Source organism: Rhodofomes roseus (assembly GCF_022264815.1).
Source record: "Rhodofomes roseus strain CIRM-BRFM 1785 chromosome Unknown C8Q71scaffold_9, whole genome shotgun sequence".
Taxonomy (NCBI): Eukaryota; Fungi; Basidiomycota; class Agaricomycetes; order Polyporales; family Fomitopsidaceae; genus Rhodofomes; species Rhodofomes roseus.
Window position 1 is genome coordinate 463,496 of NW_025952965.1, and position 23,996 is coordinate 487,491.

Sequence of the window (23,996 nt, forward strand, 5' to 3'; positions counted from 1 at the left end):
TGAGCTAGAATGTCGTGGCGTATTCGTGACGTTCGTAACAGTGATTCGAGAGCTCTTGCGGCGATGTGGCATTCCGATAGCATGAACAGCGATTCTGGATAGCAGTAGGATGTCTGTGCGGTTGTCAGTCAGTCATGACAGCGTAGACGAAAGGGAATGAGGGCTTACGATTGTATGTGACAGAAATGATATTGCTCCGTGATTTCACTCAGGTATGTTGCTGTCCAAACGCCCCGCTTCGTCGGCGATACCCAGGGGGGTACCCGTAGTATGGCGAGTCTCTAGTTGCAGTCATCTCCCTGCATTGACGGATCAAGTCCCGCAAATCCTCCCTGCCCTCCTCTTCCTCTTCGCTCTCATCCACCTCCGGTTCGTCATCAGGCAAGGTGCCCAGTAGCGCACCCGTGCAGTCTTCGAGCCTAACGCCCTGCGACGCGCACTGATTCCACCACCGCTCCCACCGCTCGAAGCAATCCGGACTCGGACCGTCCGCCGCCTCGAGATCCCTCAGCAGCATCCGGTCAAGCACGCGCACGCGCTGGAGCTTCGGGAAGCTCTCCTTGTTGATCGCGGAGAAGTTCATGTCGTTCCGGCGGCGGATGATGTGCGTGACGAGTGGGTCGACCGCGGCGTACTTCGCGGCGTCGCCGACGCCGAACGCGTGGTGCAGCCAGTGGCAGCCGATCGTGGTGATGTGCGCGTGCGGCCGGTTGACGAGCGAGCCGACGCCCCACGCCTCGCCCTCCGCGCTGTCGAGGCGCCAGTCGAAGTTAAACGCGATCGTCTGCAGCTGCGGGCAGAGGTCGAGGATCGTAGGGATGTCGAGCACGGGGATACAGTTGATGTCGAGGAAGGTGAGGGCGGAACCGTGCTGGGTGAGGAACTCGATGATATCCGGGAGGTCTTCGCGATAGCTGAGGAAGTCAAGGGAGAGAGAGCGGAGCGCGGGGAGTTCCCAACCCATCAGCTGCTCGAAGAAGTCTTGGAAGGGTCCGCAAAGAGCGAGCTGTTCCAGCGAACCGAGAGTGAGAGCGAGGTCTGCGGCAGCACCGAGGTGGAAGTTGTCGGGCGTTGGGGCATCGAATGTGAGATGCAGACAGGTCAAGGCCGGTAAGCCATCTAGTATGAGAATGACTTTAGCAAGCGAGGAGTTCGGTACATTGAGGTGGAGTGTGCGTAGACTGGTAGGACAGTATTTGCATAGAGCATTGGCGACCGAGAGCAACGAATCTCTGATGGGCCAGTCCATGATGAATATCTCGAGATTGGGGCAGCGTCGGATGATCGACACGAGTGATCGTTCCAGCTCGTCGATGGAGACACCCAAACCGCTGTAGAAGCGTGCGATGTGAAGACGTCTAGTCCACCATCCGAGTGGGCGGTACCGATCTAGTAGCGGACGTAATCGCACGAGATTGGTTGGGTCGTTGATGAAGAGGAACCTGTACATGAACTCCTGGCCCAGTTGCCGCCAGGTTCTACACGTAGCCATGATAGCCTGGACAGCATGTTACAGTCTCATCACGAATCTGCAGCTTTGTGAGTACCTTCTTGGTAGCATAGCTCCGTCTCTGCATCGCATTCAGACCCTCGTTCGGCGACCGCAGCGTCCAGTCGCCAAAGATCATCTTGTACCAGGACGACTCTGCCACGGAGGTGGGCAGAGCGTGGTCGAAGAGTTCATCGTCGTCGGAGGCATAGTGGAATATCTGGAGCCAGACTTCTGCAGGGAGGTCTGCTGCCATGGCGCATCGCGGACTCGGCGAAGCTCGCCAACGTGGTTCAACTCGTCGATGCGCGTCAAATCGAGATCCTGTTATTCTGTCGCGTCATGTCACGTGTGTGGCCAATGGGTGACGAGGAAATTCCGAGCTACTTTCCTCAATCCTCATACTCGGGTCGTGTCTCGTATGTTTCAATGTAGAGAAAATGTAGTGAACATCACAATGAGTCTGCTTCTGTCCGGCTGGTGCTGCAGTGATGAGTATCGTCCCGGCGAGTCATGCTTTCGATGATCGAGATCGAGATTGTACGGGCCACATCACGTGCAGAAGTTTCCGCGACCTTGAAGCAGCATGTCCTGTTTTTCATACTTCATCGTCTGTAACACGGCCGCAAGACGCAGCACTAACGCAATAGCCACGGATCCCACTTCATTGCCAACATGAAGCTCGATGCTACCGACTTGCGGTACGTCACCACCGACGAGTTCCGGGTGCTCACAGCGGTAAGTCCATGGCCCTCCCCATTCACTCAATCCTAAATTTGAACGCTGGCCGTAGGTAGAAATGGGCTCGAAGAACCACGAAATCGTCCCAACACAACTGATCGTTCAGATCTCCGGCCTCCGCAACGGAGGCGTGAACAAGAACCTTGGTTCCCTCGCCAAGCGCAACCTCGTCGCGCGCGTGCAGAACGCCAGATGTACGTCCACCGCTCCCTGCCCTCACCCGAACCACGCTGGACGCCATGATAGATGACGGATACAGGTTGACGTACGGCGGTTATGACTACCTCGCAATGAGGGCGCTCTCGAAGCGGGACTCGATGTACTCGGTGGGGAACCAGATCGGGGTGGGCAAGGAGTCTGGTAAGTCGAATGGTTGTTCATGAGCAATGTGTGTACTTATTATGGACGCCATCAGATATCTACATCGTCGCGGACTCGGAAGGAAAGGAAATGGTTCTCAAGTTGCACCGGTACGTTGCCTGCACCATCCTTCCTCTGCCCCCTAACCTTGAACACACCCCCAGCCTCGGCCGCGTATCCTTCCGCGCGATTAAAGAGAAACGAGACTACATGGGAAAGCGCAAGTCCGCGTCCTGGATGTACATGTCCCGGCTCGCCGCCGAGAAAGAATGGGCATTCATGTGCGTACTGCACGAGCACGGCTTCCCCGTGCCCCGGCCGGTCGACCACGCGAGACACTGTATCCTTATGGAGTTCATCGATGCATACCCTCTGTACGTCTTTCACGCCATACTGCTGCGTGTCTGAGACTCATCCGTTTTTCGTAGCCGCCAGGTAGCAGACGTCCCATCGCCCGGCAGGCTCTACAGCGACCTGATGGATCTCATCGTACGCTTCGCTCGCGCCGGGCTCATTCACGGCGACTTCAACGAGTTCAATATCCTCATTCGGCGGGACACAGGCGAGGCCATCGTCATCGACTTCCCACAGATGGTCAGCACATCGCATCTCAACGCGGAAATGTACGCCGTCCATACGATTTCCAGTCTCACGCTGTATCTCACGTCTGATGTGCAGGTACTTCAACCGCGACGTGCAGTGCATCCGGAAGTTCTTCCGTAAGCGGTTCCGATATGAGAGCAGCATATACCCGAAGTTTTCGAGCTCAAAGAAGACGGGAGAGGGCCAGGAGGGCGAGGACTTCCGGCTGGATGTCGTTGTGGCTGCGAGTGGGTTCAAGCAGCGGGATCAGGAAACTTTAGAAGAGGTATGCATGTGGATATCTGCTTTCGCGCTGTTACACGGTACTGAACAAGTGCCCGATCTAGTACATGAACACTGTATCAAATCAGGAGCCAGACGGTAGCGAGGACGAAGAGGAGGAGGAGGAGGAAGAAGAAGAAGAAGAAGCAGAAGAAGGAAAGGAGGGGGAGAGAGGGGGCGGTCAGCAGAGCATCGACGACCAATCACAACACCCTCCACCAGACTCAGACTCAGCCTCGGACACAGACGACGCATCCACGCGCTCACGCAGCCGCTCTCTCGCGCCCTCACCAAGCTCCCGTTCCCGTTCTCGCTCCGTGTCCCCGTCCTCCCTCGCCGACCGCACCGCCGGCCTCTCGCTCTCAGCATCCGAGCACCCGTCCTCGTCAAAGGCACCGATGCGTGGGACGAGCGAGGACGTCAAGGAGAAGGTGCACTCGGAGGTCTCGAAGCGGCGCGCAAGGGAGGTGCGCAAGTACCACTCGAAGAGGGGCGCGCGGCGCATCGGGCGGCCGCAGGGCAGCAAGGCGAAGCAGGACACGCGGGTCAAGGTGGACGGCGGCGGCTTCTGGGATTGAGTTCGGCACTCAAAATTCGGATGCATGGGCGTGACGCCAATATGGGAGTCCGCTTGTCGTGCGGGATGTCTTAATTGTGTTCTAGTTTGTATTGGTGTCTGTATTGTATTGTCAATGGCTTCCTGTTCAGTGAGTCTGTAACTGAGGGGACAGTACTCAATCTGACCTGATTAGCTCATTGGAGCCCCACTTGATGGGCGAACGCGGTTTGCCTCTAAGCATGTGCTGTTACTAGGTCGCATCCGCGAAGGCCTGACTCTAAAATTTGATCTGAGTACTATCTGAATAGGTACGTTGAACATGCTCACGGCCATTGGCTAGCGTGGTCTATACCCGGGACATCTGGCTGAGAAGGTCAACACTCTAGCAGCAGAATTGTGTACTCCATCCTGTCAGGCGTACCGGCGGCACATATCGTCGTCATCGATACGGTGAACAAGATGAAAGGCGGAGGTTCTCGGACCCGGAGCCAGGGAGAGATGGTCAGCTAGGGGCAGAAGGCCGTCATCCATTCCAGGATTATGAGGGGATATCGACATCACACCTTGATAAATCGGGCTGGCATGCTCGTTGAACAGGCCGGCCAGAAGTCAGCGAACTGGGTCACGACGTGAGTGGCGCCCTCGACGCTGTCTCCATGTAGTGTTCGAAGGTGGTAGATGGGTGGGACGAGAACAACAGAGCCTGAATGTCGGTAGCCACGCATGCGGAGCTCGGAGCCGGAGTGCGAGGAACCACCACAGAGCAGAGACGATCCTGCGGCAGAAGAGCTTATTTCCGCGGGGGAAGGCAAAGGACCGTTGGGTCGACCTGTGCGCAGATCACTCTGGGGAACATCATGATACACCGCCCCGCGGTAGCCCGATGTGGTTTGGTTGTGGATCGAGACGAGCTCGCCGTGCAAATGCCGCCGCGCCGTTGTTGGTGAGATGATCAACTTCAAGCTGCAGCTTCGTTACCTTAGCACTCTTGGGACCTGCGAATTCGGTCGCTCACCGACCTTCAATATATCCTAGCCTCGGCGATATTTGTTCTTCGAAAGAGCATCACACGGCCGCAATTTAGACGTTCATGGCCAGCAAGCCCCGATTGGGTTGAACGTGGGCGGTGCGTGTGATGCCTGGATGGGCGAGGTGGAGGACAGTGACCTGGTGGAGATGACGGTCAGTTCAAGGAGAATGTGCGCGGGTGGAACTCACTCCTGGAGAAGATGCCTGCAGAACTGCATTGCAGACTGGAACTTGTCGTCAACGACCATGCACACCAGATCCAGTCGCTGGGTAACTCTGGAGTGGTCTGCACAGCGGCCGAGCCACTCCACCGTCCCAAAGCGGAAGGACGCACACTGGCAATTAGGTTCGCGATCGTCGAGCAGAAGATGGCCAGAAGATCGCGTTGCCCATGGGACGGTCGGCGGAGGAGAGCCGACCGAGATTGGCCAGATCCCCTGCCCAAGATCACCCGGGCCCCAGATGTGCCAGTCGACGGCCTGGAAGCGCTGTCACCGCCCGCCAACGGTCAGTACCATTGCCCGATCGGGCGGTCGGGGCCCCGCACCTACCCCATCTCTGTCTGGGCGGCGTGGATCGCGTCGGCCTGTATCGTCTCTGCACGGGTAAGGAAAACATGCCACCGGTTCAGTGCTGTCCTCGCGGTCGTGCACTGTGCCGCAATATGCACTTATGTGCCAGCCAGGAACAGCAATGGGCCGTAGAAGACGTCTGCGATTAACTGATGCTGACGACCGAGAGAAGGCAACACGACGGGCGGCCTGCGTGTGGGTTCCTTCAATGTGATCTGCGAAATCCCGCACCGTAGTTCGCGTTATCCACATTTGTCGAGCGAGTTGATGTTCTTCGCCTTCCGTCGACAAGTCAGCAATGCACGATCTGCAGACGAACTTGATCACATAAACCTTCCGCGATGGTATCTCCGGAAGGCGAGCCGAACTGAGGCGCACAGCGTGAGTAAGGCGGTATGAGTAACGAAGCACCTTCCCCTCGCCAGCTCCTGACAGTGACAGAGTCTACGTGCGGAATTATTCCTGGACACATCGCATGAGACTTCGCGAAGGCAATCAGCGTGACGAACGAGCAGGCCTCCAGCTGCGTCAACGAGAAGGCTGCAATGCGACCGCTACTGCACGACCAGTGAGCTCACTGGAATACTCGTCATGGAAGAATGACAAACCTGCCGAATAATTCGAATGCGGGTGGACGGTCAAACGTTCACGTTCAAAGGTTGCAACATCCGATGCTGCAAACTTCGCCTGCGCGGCAAACCCCTATACATACACACACGGTCTCAAGCCGTAGCGACGGTTGTGTCGGAGACGGTCCAGCCTGTCTGTCAATATCATTCATGGTCGGAGAGGCGGTCAAAAATAATGAGATATGCCGCACGTTGCTTTGCCGTCTTTTGCGACACGCATGGGCCCAACGGACGCAACGTGTCCCTGGCAGTGAGCAAACCGGGCACCGTATCGCATTTTCGCCTGAAATGCCATGGAGCCACTGCTACATATGCATGCCGCGACGTACCGAGTGTCACCACGGTGCACTGGCCCACGCAGGGCACAGTATCACCGCAACGATGCTTGCACACAATTCTGTAAACGTCCAGTCGCACGCAACACGTGTGGACCTCGCTCTATCCCCGTATGGAGAAAGTCAAGAATCTGCAGTGAATGCAGACACACTGGGGTGACATGACGGGTGACCGCACCATTTATGAACACACGGCGAAGGCAATTAATACGGTGAATAGAAGGGGCATCGTATCGCGTCCCCGCCCGCAGTGCCGCGAACGCGAAGCAACGCACAGTGATGAAGCCAGCGACGAACCGTGCCCATGCAATGGTCGACCAACGAGGGACGCAGAACCACCGCTACAAAGCAGAAGGCTCCGCCAGAAACACCGTGAGCGTCCAGTCAGGCGCAGCACGCATGCTCCTTGCTCGACGGGCGGCCAACTCTGTCTGAAGATAGCGAGGAACCTGCGGTGAATACAGATATACCGGCGTGGCGTAAAGGATGACTGAAACATACACGGGTCCATGACAGGGCCGACGACAGACGGACGGGTTCCAGAACTACTAGCTGAGTCCTTGAGACACGGACTGACGTACAGCCGTAAGATAATCAGAAACCACGCACGGTTGACCTGTATCAGATTCCGGATGTCACGGTAAACATATGGGCCTCCTGCCTGGAGCTACAGATGACAGGTCGGGAGAGCCATACACCGTTGGCCTGGGTCTGTCGCGGTGTTTTGGTGCCTTGAAATATGTACATGTCGAACGCCCTGGGCACGCATGTTGCCAGGAACGAGGGGAAGTCGGGGGTGCCCGCATCATGCGAAGTTAATCAATTAAGTTTCGATCGACACACCAGTTACGGCAGGAGCAGGCTCGACGCAGTTGATCGAGGCGATCCCAAGGCGTTTACGTGAGTGAACGAGCGATTCCGCAGAATGCACACACGACGTACGACGGCACCTCGAGGGTGGGCAGACAGGCCTGGATCACGCCTTATGACGGCATCCTAGCTGTGTTTGACATGACAAAAGGAATCGCGTTGAGAATCATACTGTATGCGGGAAGAAAGAGAAATAACACAACGCCTAGCCTCTGTTCTGTGCCCTGGAACCCCCCACGCTCCGTCATCTGCGATGCCAGCAGGTCTTGGAGACAGTGAACCGTTATATGTTACGTTTGGTGGCCATGCCGTGTCGAGACGTTGACCATAGAGTACAATATAGCATGTACAAAACGATACCGCATTGCGCGTTCGTATGCTGTGGCGCCGTCTCAACGGTTGCCAAAAATACACTGCAAGGAACGACTCACCGCACTCAAGCATTCGGGTCATCTTTAGCTTCGAATTTGTGTTTTATTCTCGGAGCGGTCCCCGTCATACCCTTTCCGCTCCCAGTGACACCGACTACCCAAACTTAAGCTCTCCGTGGCTCGGCACAGTAATGAAGCACGCACCCCGTCCAAGCGGGTTTTCTGGCGTCTTGAAGATACTTGTCCCTGACACGCCCGCGATATGTATCCCCTTCTTCTCGCTCTTCTTCGCGAACTTCTGCCAGCTCGCCTGCTTCTCCGTCTGCTCCTTCGCCTTCGCCGCCTTCGCCTCGACCTTCTTCTCGTTCTTCTTCTTCTTCTTCTCCCGCTCCTCCTCCTCCACCTTCGACAGCTTGCGCTTGTTCCCCGCGGAAGGGCCCGCCGACTGGTGGTTCGACGGGAGCGGCTTCAGCTGCGACGAGTTGACGAGCTCCGTGGAGTTGTACCCCTTGAACATGACGCTGTACACCCGGTTGTCGGCCGACCCGCCCACGGACGTGATTCGTGCGGGGTACCACTGCCCGTCGCCGGAGTACTTGGCGAGACAGTCGTCGCCCGCGCCCCATGTCCGTGCAGTGCTGGCGACCGCCGCCGTCTTCCGTGAGGACTCCGCTTTCGACGAGGACGCTGCTGCCTCCTGCTGTGCGAGCGCTGCCTGTGTGAGCTCGATAAGCTCTTTCAGCTCGTCGCGGAGGGAGGTGAGTTCGGTGTTCTCAGGATCAGAGGCGAGGGCCTGCTCGACTTGCGAGAGCTGGACCTGGTAAGTCTCGAGGTCTGCCTTGTCCATGATGTTTGTGTGTGGTAGTGGGATCCGCAGGCGGTGGCAGGGATATAGGATGGACGAGGTGCAGCAGTGGCTGAGACGGACGACCGGACGACTCGACGGGCGCTGCCCAACGGACAAGCGCGGTCACGGTGCGTGGGAAATGATCGGGCCGCCGCCACGATCGACGACCCCGACGTGACTGTGCGCGAGCAGTCCACCAAGACCACCGCGGCGGTGGCGTCGGCTGGCGTCGGCCATGTCGTTGCTGTCGCACCATCACTTATGTTGTATAAAGCGACATACCGCTCTTGCTTTTGACTTTTGTCGTCGTTTGGCACCCCTGATGGCATGGTGCGCGAAATTGGCCCATCCGACCGCTCCTGTCGCTCGAAGTCGCCAGTGGCAAGCTGTAACCAGAGGCCTGCCCTTGGCGGCTCGTACGACGTTGTTCATCGCACGGTGAGCTCATCGCCCGAGAATGCCCGTGGCTCACAAGAAGAACCTCATTGGCAAAGTAAGCATCGCATCCTCAACAGCAGCCACGTCTACTGACTGAGTTCAGAATCAAAAATCATGAATCACTCTTGCGAACAGAGGTGGAAGCGTCTTTTAAACCCTTCTGCTGCAATTGGGACTTATTTGTTGAACTAGCCAGGAAATCGCGAGCCTCTTGGATTCATGCGTGTCAACTTCTCCCGTTGCCACTGTCGCCGATTTTGACGGGCCCAGGGCCTCGTCCCAGCGAAGATTTTCCGGTCTGGTTGGTTATGCAAGCTAAATATCCGCGTCCACCCATCTGCCTAGTAGACCTGGCAATCACCCATGTGCCATGCACATCTCATCCATTTTTGTAGATCCTCACCTCTTCATCGATCTTCTTCGCGACGCAATGCCTTCAGGTCGAGAAGCGGAGCGCCGCTGTCCCGACCCTCATCGGGATTAGCACCTTCGGTTCACCTCACTCCCACACGTTACATGGAGCCCTTAGCCGTCTCAAACGCGCGCACCAGGGACTCGGGGGCGATTGCAGGAACCTGGAGATTACCTCACTCCCGCGGAGATGCTTATTCGCCCGAGCGAGCCTACTTCATGCATAGGTTATCTGAGTGATTTGACCACAGATCTCAGCGGGGCCGAATTCCGCGGTCCTCCGCTGCTTCGCGGGATGCAATGTCAGGGACTGAAATTTGAACGCACAGGGCTCACCGAATATTTGTAGGGACCATCTGGGCTGGCCACCAAGGCCTCGAGTCCGACCGGCAATGCAGGCATCTGTAGGCAAACGATCCTCAGCCGACGTTTCAGGTCTACAGCGTGAGTCTTGCAGGTTGACATTTCAGGCGTGCACTGACCAAACTTGGTGTTCAGTCAACGTGCTCTATGACCAGTGTACGATGCAGCGCGCATAATAACAAATTACCCTCCTCAAAAACCCACGCATCCGTGAGCAGTAGCGGACTATTGATCCGCAAGTCACCGCAATTTCGCTCGTTGCGAAGACTTGCGCGACGACTCCCTGCAACTTTTTCATAGACAATAACACCGATAGTCTCACTGATAGTCATAGCCATAGCTTTGGAGCGTTCAATGGCTCGGTTTATGAATAGATTTTTATCGAAGCTCTATACTCAGCTCCCGGCGGCTCCCAAGTAAAGCCATGCTTGCCATTGCGCTGCTCACAAATTTGAACCCCCGTAAGCATGTATTGATGTCGACTATCTATTTCGCACTGCAAACAGTCAACTGATCGGCCGGTGTAGTCTATACACATGAGCCACCCTGCGCGCACAATTGCGCCTGGAACCTCGACCGCGATGTCTCGCCATTTGCGCAGTATCCTTGTAAGTGTATAGTTGGCGCCAGTATACCAGCTGCAGTTACATGCTCATCGCTCGTTTCCCGAGATGTGGACCACCCGCCGTATCACACGAACCAGGCGAGCTCTGTCACCCACCCCACGCTGGTTTTGCACCTCGACGTGCGAACCTTTGAACCGCCCCACTGCTGGCCCCACACATCAGCACGTCTGCCCGTCGGCACCAATACCCAGATCCCGGAGCTGTGAACGGGGTCGTCCATCTCAAGAAGAACTGTTCTAGATCGATTGAATCCACTCGACCACGCCAGTCGCCGATGATACTCACCTCGACCCAGATTTCCAACGCCGACGGCCCATCGATGGCCCGTGCGCATACAGGTCACCGATACATTTGCGCGTACGACGTGGCATGGACTCGTAGATCGTCACCTTCTCCCGCTCGATACGTCTTCTCCGTGTCCTTTATGATCTGCTTGCCACCAAGGCGGGCCGTCTTTAGAAAAACGACGGGAGCAGCGACAGCAATAGACTCGGAGGACCGGGAACGCTATCGTTTCTAAATTATCGTTCTCCATTTCTTGATATCGCGGGCCTCCCACCGTTCCCTGTAAGCTACCGTCCACAGCCTGCGCAGCGATTCTCAGTCCCATTCTATTTTCTGTCAGCCTGGGGCCGCCGCGCCGTACAGCGGCTCAGCACCAATGATTTCGGCGTTGGTATCGCCCGATGCTCAATACAATTTAGCTGCGTACCGTGCCCGTCCAAATATGCAAACCATATTCGTGCCACACATTCAAATATTCGACAGTCACGGTCACGGCCCCATACGCCCGTCGCGATGGCATCGACAATGAGTCGTAGCAGCCCCACCCGGGCCCCTCCCGCGATTGGCCCCTCACACGAACAGCACAAACCGCGAGGCGAATGCTTTCCCAAATCGGCCACTCTGACAGAACCTAGGCAGGCAGACGTGATTACGGGCAAATTGTGTGAAGGGTGCATTTCGAGTTGAAGTTTGCACGTCGTTGGGATCACCGGCACAGCGGCACGGCTAAGGCAGACGGTGCGAGCGTGGGCCATGCGTGGGCTGCCTGAGAGCGCTACCAGGCTGTCGAATGGAGGCTCTCTGCCGATGCAGACTTTCGAGCCAGCAACCGCCGTCCGCCGCCCTCGGTTCACGTCCAGCATTCGAGCGTCGGACCCTATAGCCCAGGGACACCGTGCCGAGGCCCGACGTTCTGGTAGTGGAACCGCACCTTATCCGGACAGTCAAGGCAAACTCTAAATGGGAAGCCCGACGAGGCCAGACTCTGGCGTCCTTCGATGCGAGATCTCGTCCGGATCTGGGCAATCGAATGCAATCGACCGCAGAGGTGGCGCAGGCGCCAACTCCGCGGCGATGACGCATTGACAGCGCCGCCACGCGTGACCCGAATGAGCTGGGGACGATTGACAGCTGGCAAATGTATCCGAAGATGCGTTTTTATCTGATATACTACACTCTATACGAACTACCCGAATCAGACCTCGAGGGAACCGAATGAAATGAATGGAAGGAAGTGATTTTCGACGAAGAATTTAGCCTTCGCGGAAAAGAGCGACTTGCCGGGATACGGACGGACTTTCAGACCTCGTGAGGCAGCGGATCGCAGCCCTTTCAGTATTGCTGGTATGTTCCTGGTGCGTGATGGCTGGGAGCGGTGATGGGATACGGCTGCAGGAATGGCGCAGACGAGAGCGATGCGTCGCTGAACCCACAAGCAGCGACCGAATGTCGCCGCAGGTGATGCGCCGCTGCTGCTGCGTGCTGCATCTGAATCTGCGTCTGCAAATCCATATACTGACAGCGGCGGGATCAGCAACTGAATACGCGACAGTATGAAGCAGCTTACAGCGCGCTCATCTTCTACCATTTGCTGATGCAACTCGCGGACTTCGTCTTGCATGTGCACGAGCAACGTCTGATGATGAGAGCGTCAGAGAAACTCAGCGTGGTATTTACGGCTGACATACCCGTATTGAGCGGCTGCTCGGGCCCCTATATTGCTGAACACGCTCGAGAGCTACTGGTTCACGCCCGACAAGCCGGGTTTGCTCGTGCAACCATTGAACGTATTGCTCGAGACACTCTAGGTAGCTCCTCTTCTTGTCATGCGACGTGATCGAGTCCCTGTAAGCGCTACATTCAATAACTCCACATCGACGACGTGAGGCTGACTTACGGATCTGTGGGGTTGAACCCAACGGCCTCAGCGACGCGACGGAAATACGCCTTGCGCTGCGTCTCCGGCTGAGCCTTCGCAGGGACCGGCGCCGCATCGACACTCTCCTTGATTTTGCTCACTTTCACAGAAGCGGCCGGTACGTTAACCTGCGGCGCAGAGGGTCCGGAGACTGACGCCTTCCGACTCGGCTCTCCGCCTGTCCCAGCAACGTCGCGCGCACTGAGCTCGGTGAGCAGCTCGCTCGGGGTCGGGAACATGACCTGCGTCGCGTTCCCATAATACTCGAGCGGGCTTTGCTCTGCAGTGACCGGTGCCGCCGTCGTACTAGGGCTCACGGCGGGGGCCGACGGAACCATCGGCGGCGTAGACGTCGGTGACACTGTCCTGACGTTTGCATCGTTTGATTCTGCAGGGAGCGGCGGGGCCGGGGCGCTGTCACTAGCTGCCTGAGAGATCGGCGAAACTGGGGAGATGAGAGTGCTGAAAGGAGAGACTGGTACAGGTGCGTGGAGGGGCACAGCGGGGTGATAGATAGGTTCAGAAGCCGGGGGTGCGAGCGCAGCAGCGGAGGAAGGGAAGGAGTAATCAGCGAACGTCTGCGGTTGGATGTACATCGACTCCTGATATGGGTGGTGGGCATATGCAGGATGCGTGACGTAGTTGTAGTGCAACCCGTACGCTGGGCTGTTCATTGACATCGCGGTGTGGTCAGTGGTGAACTGATTGGCCTAGAAATCACGGCCGGTTGAGTGGATATCGAGGACGGACGGATTCTGTTTACCTGAACAGGGCCATGGTTGGGCGCCGCGTATGCGCGATCTTGCGAGTAGGCGTAGGGGTCCATCGGTGCGTCGTTGGTGGACTTTGTCGGGCTGCATGGTGCCTTATAACGAGAGGACAGTCGAGCGGGAGAAGACGGCGGGGCCAATAGAACGCGGCGGAGATACGTCGCACAGAGGCGACAGGGCGCACCGACGCATAGAGATGGGATCGTCAGCCAGTGTGCAGCGGGGCGGCTGGCGGCCGGATTAGGCAGGCGACAGAACGGGGCGCAGAGAAGATCCAGGATCGGAGATGTGGCGCCACTCTGTGGTTCATTCCCAGATCGTCTGCTCCATCCAGCTGTAATTCATGCCCAATGCGCCAGTCTGCCACTCCTCGGGCTGCTCGGCCTTCGCGCCAGAGACCCTGTCGCCGTCACTGGTTCTCGTCGTCCACGCCCCAGCTCGACCCTCCGCGTACGGCACCGTCCTCCGCTCCCATCGCAGTTCTCGCCGGCGCATCACGAACAGGCGTGCTGTCGAGCGCGGGCACAGTGGTTAGCGTGCACACGTACACGCTAGGCGTTCTGCCTCCGGGGGTATTCAGTCCAGCATCCAGGGACGCCACGGGGCCTGCGGGACGGGGGTTTCCGCGTCACCTGGGGAGTGATCAGGGACGGGAGACGATTGGAGGCATGCCTACGGGCCCCGCGCGCCACACACGGACGTGGGGCACTGAAGACGAACGAGGATGCCAGGAGGAGCGAAGAAGTCGCCTGCAGGAGTGACATGCACCTGCTGCACGTGAGGCCGTCACAGACAGTGAGCAAAAGGCAAGAGTCCGGTTGCAGCGCGCGACACGGCGCGGGCGCGGTGATCCTGTTGACAGCCGCCCGAAGAGGAAGGGAACGCGCCCAGCGGGGCGGGGCCTGGACCGCCGTTTGGCTGTCGATGGGCGGGACCAGTCCGTCGGAACCGCTGCCAGCTGGCCGCGGCAGGTCGGCGCACGCCGTGAAGGGCGCGTGAAGGGAACGAGCTGCGACTAGCTCGCGGATGCGCCAGATTCGAATCTCGCACACGCCCGCCCGGCTCGCGAACGGTGGCCTCCCGCCGACAGTGCCAACATGGTCCCACAACCTAGATCAGCACACTGCATACTCGCTGCCTCCGGCCATGTGCGTGCGGGAGGCACCGGCAGACACCAGCACAAGGCTGCGAGCAGCCTGGACGGGCGTGGGTACGTCACAGGCCTTCCCCGCGTGGATTTTGCGGGCGCACCAGAATATTAATGTGCCCGCGCTGAAGGGTCAGCAGAGGGCCCAATCGAGCGGATGGGTGACCGCGAGGCTAAAGTGCAGACAGCAGTTGCCACTTACGTCCGCGCACCAGGCATGCAATCACTCTCGTCACCTTCCAAGTTCCAACGGGGATTTCGGTGCTGATCCAAGCTGTCCGGCCGTCTGGCTCGCTTCTGCCACTCTTCCATTTGGGGAAACCGTCGCGCTCCCCGTCGAGTCCCGCTTAAGTACGAGACCCGTCCGCGAACAGGATCGCCGCGAGCCGCTCCCGCATCCCCGCCAGAGACTGCCTGTGCACACCTCTCTTCTTCGACCACCATGTCTCCGACCGCACCCATCGAGGTCCTCATAACCCGCCCTCCGTCGTCCGAGGCGGTCCCGCCGTACCCTCTCGATCTCCAGTACACTGCCGAGGCCAACAGGAGCGGCTCCGAGAGCGCCTCGCCTCCTCCCGATTCTCCCCAGTCCGACTCTTGCGCGCCTGCATCTTTCGGCCTAAAGTCCCATGGTCAGCTCTACCAGAGTGGCGGCCCTCCGTTCAACTATTCTTCGTCTCCTACCGACAGCGAGTTCTTCTCCACCGGCTATGGCGATGCGTCACGGCCCCATGTCCACACGGTGCCCGTCATCCCGACGCTGCTGCCCATGTCTGCTCTCACGTCGGAAGCTTCCGCGTCTGCATCCCCGTCCGAAGGCGAGGGGACAAAGCAACCCGAGGACGACTACCGCGTTTCTCCGTCCAAGCAGCGGGCGGGTCCGTCAAGGACACGCGCAAAGGCCACAACCTCAGCCGGACCCGCGTCCCCGCTTGACAGCAGCGCGCCGTTCGATCCGGCGCACCCCTACGCTCGTCTATACACCCGCAAAGAGGGCGCGAAGCGGCGCAAGATGTGGAACCATGCCCTTGAGAAGTCACTATTCACGCCACAGGAAATGTATGTCCAACCTGCTCTTCCCCGAATCTTGACCGCTGACGCTCCGCAATAGCTCGACCATGGGAGCTCCGCAGCGACGGACCATCTATACTGCGAGCCTCGAAGCGCACATCGACCGCCTTCATGCGCAGCTGCTGACCCACGCCCTTTTCCCCGTCCCGTTCGAGAAGCTCGACTGTTTCCGTGGTCTAAACACAAAAACAGCCAAGGTTAGTGGCGCATCACATCGCGAATAGAACGTTGACTCATGCTCACACTGCGGTACCCAGAGTATGGTGGCTGGTCTTCACCGCGATGCGGCCGAGCTACGCGTGAAGCGTCTCGAGCTTGAGCGTGCGGTGAGCCTGCTTCTCCTTGCTCTCTGGCGATAAGGCTGACACGCATATAGATGCATAGCCTTCGCAGTCAGCTCTACGCTCAGCCGGCTGTTCCACAGGCGTATCCCCACGCGCAGATGCACCATACGGCGATCGCGATGCGGCGGCATTCTCTGGATTGAGTAGTGGCTGTTCGGTACTCGAAAAATCGGACCTGCCCCCGGGCTATGGAACCTTCAATTTGTCAAGGCGTGTCCTAGAGCGTTCACAGGGTCATCCATGTTGTTAGGGTTTACGTTGGTCACCGCATCTCCTCCTTACGTCTCCCGAGTTCAAATTTTGGCGGACAATCCCGGCGGCGCGCGGGCATGCTCCGTCTGTAATTTCATCGTAGTGTTGTATTTTTGTCCTTCACTGCATGGACGTTCGCTGTGCCTGTGTCTCATGTATGATATGAAATTGCATTGAGCAGCTATATAATTGTTAGCATCCATGCGTCATTGGACATCCCATGCAAACCGAACTCACCTGAGGATGATGATCGCTGCGCACTTTCAAGCGCTGTCGCAAGAATAAATCAACGCAGGGCTAGAAGACATATGAATGTACGGCAAGAGCCATTCATAAGTCCGAGCTTCCACCAAGATCAGAGGAAGGCACTGACTAGATTAGATTGTCAAGAACACGGTACCGGTACGAGATTATGCTCGTGGGGACTGCCGTCATCCTACCTAAACGCTGCGTGTGTTAGGCAACATAAAATTATTGAGAGCGGGAGGTTCGTGCTCCATCCATCGATGTCAGTATACTATACCCTACCGCATTGTCTGGATTTGAACCATTCTGGCGCGAGGCCCGACTCCAATGTCGCAAAGGTCAAAGAGGAACGCCGCGGAGATCAATAACGTGGCTTCCCAAGGTGCTGCTCTATACAGTCTGTCAGCAGGGTTCTAGTCAGGTCCATGCGATACGAGCCCACCCGCCGCTCGATCTTTGAAGAATAAGCTCGCGCAGCTCGCAGGGACGGAGGTACGCGCATTCGTGACTGGTGCGCGGGTGCGCTGTGTGCTTGTAGAGCGGCGGCGGCGATTACGCATCGGGCAGGCGGTGCTAGCACCGATACGTAGAAAGCGCGCCGCGTACTTAGAGGGGTCGTCCGAGAAGAGCGCACTGGCAGGGCCCGATGCGCGAGGGGTCGCTAGAATAGTTTTGGGGGTGCGAATTCGTGCAGGGTTGGTGAGGCCTTGAGGTGACTGGAACCACTCCGTCCGCGCGCTCACGGCGACTTGGTTGGTGTGTGCTTCCAGGTAGATGCGCGCGACATCTCTCTCACGAGTCTCGACACAGCGTTCGGGCACCGAACGCACGGTCGTCACTCAGCGACGCTGAACTTAACCTTTCGCCTTCGTGCCAGACGTCTCGGAAGTCGCTGTTAGAGTTGGTTATTTTGGACACGTTGAGACAGCAGCAAGACAGCAATCCCGAGGTATCCGCGTCGGTCGCTCGGAGGCTTCGCGATTAGATATCGAGGTTTCGTGAGTACGTTGCTCTACAATTGTGGGTGCCAAGACCGTGCTCACCATGGGCACTGAGGCTGTAACAGACAGAATGATCGTGGTTGCCTGGGACTTGACGGAGCCACGTATGTGCACAGTGCATATCTCGCAGTGACATCCATCGATGGTCGTCTTCTACAGTGCCCCGCCTACTGAACGTATATTTTTCGGATGCTCAAAAGGTATTTGTTGCGGAACAGAAGGCAATCGACTGAGTCGGAAAGACACACGGCAGCCGCGCAGACGTATTTTCAAAGTCAAAATCAAGGTAGATCAAGGTCGTCTCTTTCGAGAGGCACGTCACGGTCGCGTCGATGTCAGCATCACGTGTGCGCCGGGCGGCGTCCGATCATGAGAAAATGACCGAATAAGGAGCGAACTCGGACCTGGGGCTATCGAATCGCACAGATTATTACTGCTCACTACAAACGACGACCACTACCCTTCTCTCGCGTCCTGCCCTCCGTTTCTCTCCGTCTCTTACATACAAGCACTGCTAGTCGGCGTTACGCTCGTTGGGTATACTCCACTAAGCTCGCGAATTCCCCGTCTTGCCAGACGCACACTTACCGTGCCCGGAGCCGCTGACGTCCTCTCGCTGATTCTGAGGTTCCTGCGTGAAAAGCATATTTTGCACGACCATGTCTTCTCTTGAGGCTTCCCAGGCGGCCATCGCCGACTCCATTGCGGAGAACAAGCCAAATGGAATGAACGGAGAAAACGGTCTGGAGCCGGGAGAGATCCAGGAGGTGGAGGTGGACATGCAGGCCCATGCGGAGAGCATCCGCACCGTCTTCAATGACCCGACTAACTTCAACGTGAAGGTGAGTGCACAGATCAGACGCGTAGACGACATCTGTGGTGTCGTGTTGTTGGTGCTCCGCATGCGTATTGCATGATATGCTAACGGATGATACAGCACCCCCTCTACTCCCCATGGGCCCTCTGGTTTGACTCGCCGGCGACGAAGGGCCGCAACCTGCCTCAGACCCCGATGTCGTCATTCCCCCAGACGCCACTGCCGCAGACCCCGAGTGTTGCAGCGGCGGGGTGGATGGAAGATATTAAGCGGGTGATCGGCTTTGACAGTGTTGAGGAGTTCTGGGGGTGCGTGATCTTTCTTGCTTCATGATCCGCGCCCTCTGACACAGTGCTAGGCTGTACAACAACATCATAAAGCCCTCCGAGCTGCCCCCAAAGGCAAACTACTACCTCTTCAAGGTACGTTCTAACACTTCATCTCCACTTCTGTCCGGTTTTATGACCTCATGGAACGTAGGAGAGTATCATTCCTGCATGGGAGGACGAGGCCAACAAAAACGGAGGCAAGTGGAGCATCCAGCTCCCCAAAGACAAGAACAGGCATAAGATCGACGACATGTGGCTCAACACGGTACATACCTTCATGTTTCTGCGTGTGTATGCCTCGATGACCTATATGTGGCGTCACGTAGATGTTGGCCGCCATTGGAGAGACTTTTGACCCAGCACTGACTGAGGCCGAGTCCGAAGACTCGGCACCACAGTCTCTGATTACGGGTGTCATTGTGTCGACTCGTCCTCAGTTCTACCGAATATCCATCTGGACACGGATTGCGCCTGGGCCCGACGACGAGGAGTTGCGGAAGCGGATTGAGTCGGTCGGGAAGCACTTCAAGACGGCGGTGCTGGGATTCCCGGAGTCGCAGAAGCTGGCTGGACCGCTCGCGACAGAGGTGGAGTTCCTCTCGCACAAGGACTCGGAGAAGAAGGGGAAGCAGTCGAAGAAGCCGATGACCGTGTAGTATCTTGGGCGGACCAGGCGCTGTGGGCGTGCTGCGTCGACACGCTGTGTTCATTTATGACATTCTATTTACCCCGGTGCAGCTTCATTAGTCGCGCAGTAAGTTAATGCAATCTCCAAATAAGTGGTGAGGGGACTGGTGCGCATGCGGGCGCGACTGCGGCCCTGTAGGCTGAGCGCACTGCCGCCGGTGCGCGTGCGGTATGACGTCGGTCGCAGCCAGCCACAGCGTGATTGCGCACTGCCCGACAATACATATCGCGATGCCGCGTTCGGTGCCCCTCCAATCTCAACCATCATGTCCGACTTCCTCTCCTCACTCAAAGGCAAGGCGCAGAGTGCACTCAGCAGCGCGCAGGCTGGCTTGACCGGCACCGCCGACCAGGCGAGTGGCCATGGCGGCGGCATCCTCAAGTCGCATGCATTCGAGTCCATCCACCATCAGCTGCGCAATTTCCAGCAACAATACTCGTACGCGATTGCAGTTGCATTCTGCGGACGTACATCGAACTAACGTCGCATCTACCCATCTAGGAGCTCCGTAACGCCTGTCCAGAGGATCATCACGACACAGAAAGGCATCGCTCTCGACTACGATGGCCTCGCAGGGGATACACAAGCTCACAGCAAGGAATTGTACACGTGGGGTCAGACTGAGGAGGCTGATATCAAGGATGGTGCGTCGCGCTCGCGCAAGCTCCTGTCAGTTTTTCACAAGGCCTTCAGTCACCGATCGGTTGGGATGGATTAACTTCATCGAGGGCGCTCTAGCACGCACACTCGCAGGGAACCTCAACGCCTCTCGCGCCTCGTTCAAAGTGCTGCGCGATGCCGAGACTGCGCTCAATGCTCGGCGGACCATTCGCGCGGGGTTGGCAAACCAGATCGGGCGGATCGAACACGACCAGTCTCGCGGTTACGAGCTGAAGCTCGCAGAGCTGAAGCAGCAGCTCGCGAAGGCCGAGGCTGATGACCAGCCGCTCGAAGTCGAGTACGAACTGTTGAAGAGGAAGGCAATACGGGATAGCGAACGGGCGAAGTGGGAGGCTATGCGAGAGGTTTGTGGCTTAGTGTTGGCTACTCTTGTCTCATGATCTGATAGTCGTGCTCAGTACGGAGAGAAGTTGGTACTTCTTTCGCAAGCGGCGAACGCAGCTCTTCAAGCACTGCCGTCTGTTCCCCCATCGGACAAGCAATATCACGGCGCACAAGCAACCGCTTCCGTGAGGGCTTCCCTGCAATCCGCTCTTGACAACTACAAGCCTGGCGATGTGACGCTGCCCCTCACCACATCCGCCGCCGATCTCCGCAGGTCAGACACGCGTAGCTTTGGCCAAACCCATGCCCACGAGCTCGCCAAGATCAACACGGATGGTACCTCCTCTGCACCGAGCATTCCTGTGACGCCACCGCCAACCGCAGGAGGCAATGCACTTCCAACTGCACCATCGTATGGTACGAACTCGCCTATCTCCTACGCGGCGCCGGTGGGCCCAAGCTCAGCCTCCCCACCCCCTGCCATTCCGTCGCGTGTGTCCCCTCCGAATGTGAATAAGCGGACATCGTCTACGACGAAGGCTTCCTCCCCTCCACTAGGTTCTCAGTCTCCGCCACTCAACCCCGCAGCGTTGAACCAGGCTCCAGCTCCGATCCCTTCCATTTCTGCCACCGTAGCAGCGTCTCCTGTTGTTGCCCCCAACCCGGCTGATCCTTCCCAGAAGTTCCCCTCGGTTTCGCCCACTGTAGCTGAAACAGGTGTCCCCAAGTCTGCTGACCCCGGCCCAGCGACAGGTAACCTCCGCGACCTGAAGCAGCCTTCACCGTCCCCTGTCACCTGGAAGAGCCCCATCGCTGGTCAGGACACCAAGGGGCCGTTCGGCACTGATGGTGTTCCGAATGGTGGCGAGACCTTGCCTCCCCCAACGGATGAGAAGACGGATCAGTGGGAGTCTGCAGAGGATGAGAAGAAGCGCCTCGAACGGGAGGAGAGGGAGCGCGTTCTCGCTGCAGGTGGGAGCGGATCAGCACAGCGGCGCCAGTCAGAAGACCAAGATGGCGGTGAGACGCCTCCCCCGTACCAGGAGATCGCTGAGTGAAGCGCGCCGGGCGCGATGGTAAGAACGATGAACCTGTTCTAGGATACCCCGTGGACTGAGAGCGTCACGACGTTGTACTACCTCCTCTTCGGACAGTTGTGTGATTGACGAGTGATGTATGTGCTTATATCACGGTATATGACGACCATGTATCTGCTTCGTGTGACTCGCAACGACATTTTCGTCATGGCCGACCTGCATCTGAGACATGCTGCAGCATGCCCTGACAGTATCATACTGTTACGCGCGAATCCGCAACTGCCTGCGGTCCATCCGAGACGTGGGTAGTGGAGCGCTAACGGGCGCTTATGCGAGGACCTATAGCGACAAACAAATAGCTCGCTGGACGTTGCTCTCTGTGCGTTCATTCGAGTCACTGTGAGTACCATTCATAACCCCACACTCTACAAGATGGCCATTCTAGAATCAAACCTCCAGGCCTTCCTGTCCGTGGACCATCTGCGATATACACTAGCAGCCGATCGTGCTCAGGCTCAGGCTGTGATCGAGACAAGGATTGACGAGGAAAGCGTCCGCCGTCCTGGCGGAAAACGCGTTGCGAAACGCTTGAAGGCACTATCAATATTACGGCTCGACTTAAATGGCACAAATGCAACGCCCTCGATTTGCACCGGTCGCTTATGTCGCGGAGCAGACCGATACGGCTCACTCGAGCCCTTTGGCATCGGTCGACGATGACACCAGGTGGACTTCGCTTGTTTGGTGTCCTGCTGATTTCCCTGCCGAGCTGGTGAGTGACGAACCTTTCGTAGTAAACTTTTTCGAATATCAAACACTTTCGTCAGTTTGAGACGGCGGTGTCACAGCTCATCCACCATCCGGAATACAACTCGACTCTGATCCTTCGATCCGAAACCGTCTCAGAATCGACGTCCAGCTTCAGTTCCGCGATACCTGCGCTCAGGAGCTTGCGGACAGTGAGGACCATCCACAGGAGATTGCTTCCTCGTCGTCCGGGACGTGATGCTGGCTTGGAACAGCATTGTACGCTCTACGCACCCGAAGGAGAAGGAGACGCAGCCGATGACATACCGACTACCCTTGTCCTCACCCCTATCTTCAAGGCGGCAGCGGCAACGCTACCATACTACCATCCAGCCGTTTCTCATCTCGCGTTCCGATATCTCGTACAGGATCCTCCGATCTTACGCATCGAAGTGCTCCCGCTTTCAGGCACACCAACGGATATCAACTCCAGATTATACCGGACATGTCTGGCGCTCTTGGAGACATTGCACCGCTACGGATGGGGCGCTATGACGAACTATAAGAAGCGGGTGCTGCATGACTGTATCATTCCTCGGGAGCCGTACCAAGATCTATACCTCATTATGCGAGAACGACACAAGCATCTGGTGAACACTTGGCAGGAAATCACTGACCCACTCAAGCATGTCTTCGAGGTATGTATGCTTAGTGCCCTCCGGGTCGCCGCTCACGCCGAGTAGGACATAGGAATCGCAACCTTTCTGATGCTTCTATGGAAAGATACGTACGCTGATTCTACGCCCCAACCCGCATCGGAGCCAAACGCGACGGAGCCTTGGAAGAGCTGGCCTCGTCCGCCTGCTGGGTTTCTCGACCTAGGGTAGCGTCCATCGCATTTGATACCGTCTTTCACTCATTCGCCGGCTCTAGGTGCGGGAATGGACTTCTCACTCACATACTCACTGCCGAGGGCTATGAGGGTATGGGTATCGACCTGCGAGCACGCACTTCCTGGTCGCACTATCCTGCGCCCACTCAGGCACAGCTTCGTGTGGAGGCTCTGGATCCCACCGAGCTAGACGACCCAGCGACGCTGTCCTCTCACCCGTACTTATGTCCAGGGGTCTTCGTCATAGGCAACCACGCAGATGAACTCACGCCTTGGGTTCCAGTGCTGTCCGCTCTATGCTCTGCGTCAGGATACCTGTCTATCCCCTGTTGTGCTTGGACCTTCGACATGCGCTATGAACGCTCCAGAAATACAGCTTACCCAATGCCAGATGGCTTCGTGGAAAGTCTAAACCTCGGCGGTGAAGGAAGCAACACCAGCTCGTACTCATCCTACCGGATCTGGCTTGCTTCGTTGAGCTTGCACCTGGGATGGGAAGTAGAATGCGAGGCGCTGAGGATACCAAGCACAAGGAACTGGGCTATCATTGGTACGCGTAGCACTGGGTGGTCCGTGATCTTTAACTTACTGTGTCAAGGGAGGACGAGGACGTCGGATGATGGCGTTGCACAACTCGCAGAATACGAGCATCGAGCGAAGCAGATTTTCCAGACAGTCCGAGAAAGGGGCTTATTCAAGACAAGGCGCCCAGAGGGGAAAGCGGGAGGTGATCATTGATTGTTCCCTGATATACTCCACGCGCTGCATAGTAGTCAACCGACGCCATTTTCGACGGAATGCTGCCATGACAGTACTTACGCTCGGACGCAGTACTATACATGAACACTGAAAGTGTGCCACGGTATTTATTACATCACACGGGAGCAACGGGATTGTACTCCCTCGAAATATATGTGTCTCCAAATCATGATGAACTTGAAGT

General features: G+C 57.3%; 9 protein-coding genes across 9 annotated transcripts; 5 read left to right on the forward strand and 4 right to left on the reverse strand.

The window, feature by feature from the left end:
• Positions 1 to 208: 208 nt before the first annotated feature.
• Positions 209 to 1,745, reverse strand: C8Q71DRAFT_706760 (uncharacterized protein; the record flags this gene model as incomplete). The annotated part of the gene is made up of 2 exons (XM_047920520.1): positions 209 to 1,498; positions 1,548 to 1,745. 2 exons carry the CDS (start codon positions 1,743 to 1,745, stop codon positions 209 to 211), a joined length of 1,488 nt encoding a protein of 495 aa, XP_047779264.1.
• Positions 1,746 to 2,102: 357 nt separating this feature from the next.
• Positions 2,103 to 4,290, forward strand: C8Q71DRAFT_756781 (RIO1-domain-containing protein). The gene is made up of 8 exons (XM_047923627.1): positions 2,103 to 2,227; positions 2,283 to 2,424; positions 2,477 to 2,590; positions 2,646 to 2,700; positions 2,755 to 2,964; positions 3,019 to 3,213; positions 3,269 to 3,458; positions 3,520 to 4,290. The coding sequence occupies exons 1-8, from the start codon at positions 2,165 to 2,167 to the stop codon at positions 4,030 to 4,032; spliced, it is 1,482 nt and encodes a 493-aa protein (XP_047779265.1). The 5' UTR covers positions 2,103 to 2,164; the 3' UTR covers positions 4,033 to 4,290.
• A 765-nt stretch (positions 4,291 to 5,055) lies between these two features.
• Positions 5,056 to 5,934, reverse strand: C8Q71DRAFT_585229 (uncharacterized protein). Its single transcript, XM_047919530.1, has 3 exons — positions 5,594 to 5,934; positions 5,232 to 5,530; positions 5,056 to 5,180 (listed from the first exon to the last, which is right to left on the reverse strand). Exons 1-3 carry the CDS (start codon positions 5,864 to 5,866, stop codon positions 5,102 to 5,104), a joined length of 651 nt encoding a protein of 216 aa, XP_047779266.1. The 5' UTR covers positions 5,867 to 5,934; the 3' UTR covers positions 5,056 to 5,101.
• A 1,675-nt stretch (positions 5,935 to 7,609) lies between these two features.
• On the reverse strand, positions 7,610 to 8,789 carry C8Q71DRAFT_585245 (uncharacterized protein). Its single transcript, XM_047919531.1, has 3 exons — positions 8,024 to 8,789; positions 7,880 to 7,973; positions 7,610 to 7,827 (listed from the first exon to the last, which is right to left on the reverse strand). Exons 1-2 carry the CDS (start codon positions 8,664 to 8,666, stop codon positions 7,885 to 7,887), a joined length of 732 nt encoding a protein of 243 aa, XP_047779267.1. The 5' UTR covers positions 8,667 to 8,789; the 3' UTR covers positions 7,610 to 7,827; positions 7,880 to 7,884.
• A 3,249-nt stretch (positions 8,790 to 12,038) lies between these two features.
• On the reverse strand, positions 12,039 to 13,680 carry C8Q71DRAFT_585337 (uncharacterized protein). Its single transcript, XM_047919533.1, has 5 exons — positions 13,471 to 13,680; positions 12,687 to 13,417; positions 12,478 to 12,634; positions 12,357 to 12,425; positions 12,039 to 12,304 (listed from the first exon to the last, which is right to left on the reverse strand). Exons 1-5 carry the CDS (start codon positions 13,531 to 13,533, stop codon positions 12,122 to 12,124), a joined length of 1,203 nt encoding a protein of 400 aa, XP_047779268.1. The 5' UTR covers positions 13,534 to 13,680; the 3' UTR covers positions 12,039 to 12,121.
• Positions 13,681 to 14,903: 1,223 nt separating this feature from the next.
• On the forward strand, positions 14,904 to 16,167 carry C8Q71DRAFT_585351 (uncharacterized protein). The gene is made up of 3 exons (XM_047919534.1): positions 14,904 to 15,683; positions 15,736 to 15,892; positions 15,953 to 16,167. The coding sequence occupies exons 1-3, from the start codon at positions 15,067 to 15,069 to the stop codon at positions 16,052 to 16,054; spliced, it is 876 nt and encodes a 291-aa protein (XP_047779269.1). The 5' UTR covers positions 14,904 to 15,066; the 3' UTR covers positions 16,055 to 16,167.
• Positions 16,168 to 17,971: 1,804 nt separating this feature from the next.
• Positions 17,972 to 19,480, forward strand: C8Q71DRAFT_756800 (eukaryotic translation initiation factor 4E class I). Its single transcript, XM_047923628.1, has 5 exons — positions 17,972 to 18,380; positions 18,476 to 18,663; positions 18,714 to 18,777; positions 18,836 to 18,949; positions 19,011 to 19,480. The coding sequence occupies exons 1-5, from the start codon at positions 18,198 to 18,200 to the stop codon at positions 19,338 to 19,340; spliced, it is 879 nt and encodes a 292-aa protein (XP_047779270.1). The 5' UTR covers positions 17,972 to 18,197; the 3' UTR covers positions 19,341 to 19,480.
• A 75-nt stretch (positions 19,481 to 19,555) lies between these two features.
• Positions 19,556 to 21,631, forward strand: C8Q71DRAFT_834327 (Eisosome component PIL1-domain-containing protein). Its single transcript, XM_047926410.1, has 4 exons — positions 19,556 to 19,810; positions 19,874 to 20,016; positions 20,066 to 20,397; positions 20,452 to 21,631. The coding sequence occupies exons 1-4, from the start codon at positions 19,638 to 19,640 to the stop codon at positions 21,433 to 21,435; spliced, it is 1,632 nt and encodes a 543-aa protein (XP_047779271.1). The 5' UTR covers positions 19,556 to 19,637; the 3' UTR covers positions 21,436 to 21,631.
• Positions 21,632 to 21,797: 166 nt separating this feature from the next.
• C8Q71DRAFT_756808 (uncharacterized protein) lies at positions 21,798 to 23,981 on the forward strand. The gene is made up of 5 exons (XM_047923629.1): positions 21,798 to 22,186; positions 22,242 to 22,859; positions 22,905 to 23,044; positions 23,095 to 23,603; positions 23,652 to 23,981. Exons 1-5 carry the CDS (start codon positions 22,037 to 22,039, stop codon positions 23,789 to 23,791), a joined length of 1,557 nt encoding a protein of 518 aa, XP_047779272.1. The 5' UTR covers positions 21,798 to 22,036; the 3' UTR covers positions 23,792 to 23,981.
• The last annotated feature ends 15 nt before the right edge of the window (positions 23,982 to 23,996 follow it).

Bases quoted from the DNA above. Each gene is read 5' to 3' on its own strand.
- C8Q71DRAFT_756781 (XM_047923627.1), top strand. From the start codon at position 2,165: ATGAAGCTCGATGCTACCGACTTGCGGTACGTCACCACCGACGAGTTC. The intron at 2,425-2,476 runs GTACGTCCACCG...ACGCCATGATAG, and splicing joins GCGCGTGCAGAACGCCAGAT to ATGACGGATACAGGTTGACG. The intron at 2,701-2,754 runs GTACGTTGCCTG...ACACACCCCCAG, and splicing joins ATGGTTCTCAAGTTGCACCG to CCTCGGCCGCGTATCCTTCC.
- C8Q71DRAFT_585229 (XM_047919530.1), bottom strand. From the start codon at position 5,866: ATGTGGATAACGCGAACTACGGTGCGGGATTTCGCAGATCACATTGAA. The intron at 5,531-5,593 runs GTAGGTGCGGGG...GGGCGGTGACAG, and splicing joins GCCGCCCAGACAGAGATGGG to CGCTTCCAGGCCGTCGACTG. The intron at 5,181-5,231 runs GTGAGTTCCACC...CATCTCCACCAG, and splicing joins TGCAGGCATCTTCTCCAGGA to GTCACTGTCCTCCACCTCGC.
- C8Q71DRAFT_585245 (XM_047919531.1), bottom strand. From the start codon at position 8,666: ATGGACAAGGCAGACCTCGAGACTTACCAGGTCCAGCTCTCGCAAGTC. The intron at 7,974-8,023 runs GTGCGTGCTTCA...AAGTTTGGGTAG, and splicing joins AGAAAACCCGCTTGGACGGG to TCGGTGTCACTGGGAGCGGA.
- C8Q71DRAFT_585337 (XM_047919533.1), bottom strand. From the start codon at position 13,533: ATGGACCCCTACGCCTACTCGCAAGATCGCGCATACGCGGCGCCCAAC. The intron at 12,635-12,686 runs GTAAGTCAGCCT...TAGCGCTTACAG, and splicing joins GGGTTCAACCCCACAGATCC to GGACTCGATCACGTCGCATG. The intron at 12,305-12,356 runs GTAAGCTGCTTC...CGCCGCTGTCAG, and splicing joins TGGTAGAAGATGAGCGCGCT to TATATGGATTTGCAGACGCA.
- C8Q71DRAFT_585351 (XM_047919534.1), top strand. From the start codon at position 15,067: ATGTCTCCGACCGCACCCATCGAGGTCCTCATAACCCGCCCTCCGTCG. The intron at 15,684-15,735 runs GTATGTCCAACC...GCTCCGCAATAG, and splicing joins CTATTCACGCCACAGGAAAT to CTCGACCATGGGAGCTCCGC. The intron at 15,893-15,952 runs GTTAGTGGCGCA...TGCGGTACCCAG, and splicing joins TAAACACAAAAACAGCCAAG to AGTATGGTGGCTGGTCTTCA.
- C8Q71DRAFT_756800 (XM_047923628.1), top strand. From the start codon at position 18,198: ATGTCTTCTCTTGAGGCTTCCCAGGCGGCCATCGCCGACTCCATTGCG. The intron at 18,381-18,475 runs GTGAGTGCACAG...CGGATGATACAG, and splicing joins CGACTAACTTCAACGTGAAG to CACCCCCTCTACTCCCCATG. The intron at 18,664-18,713 runs GTGCGTGATCTT...ACACAGTGCTAG, and splicing joins AGTGTTGAGGAGTTCTGGGG to GCTGTACAACAACATCATAA.
- C8Q71DRAFT_834327 (XM_047926410.1), top strand. From the start codon at position 19,638: ATGTCCGACTTCCTCTCCTCACTCAAAGGCAAGGCGCAGAGTGCACTC. The intron at 19,811-19,873 runs GTACGCGATTGC...CTACCCATCTAG, and splicing joins AATTTCCAGCAACAATACTC to GAGCTCCGTAACGCCTGTCC. The intron at 20,017-20,065 runs GTGCGTCGCGCT...CAAGGCCTTCAG, and splicing joins GGAGGCTGATATCAAGGATG to TCACCGATCGGTTGGGATGG.
- C8Q71DRAFT_756808 (XM_047923629.1), top strand. From the start codon at position 22,037: ATGGCACAAATGCAACGCCCTCGATTTGCACCGGTCGCTTATGTCGCG. The intron at 22,860-22,904 runs GTATGTATGCTT...CACGCCGAGTAG, and splicing joins CACTCAAGCATGTCTTCGAG to GACATAGGAATCGCAACCTT. The intron at 23,045-23,094 runs GTAGCGTCCATC...CGCCGGCTCTAG, and splicing joins GCTGGGTTTCTCGACCTAGG to GTGCGGGAATGGACTTCTCA.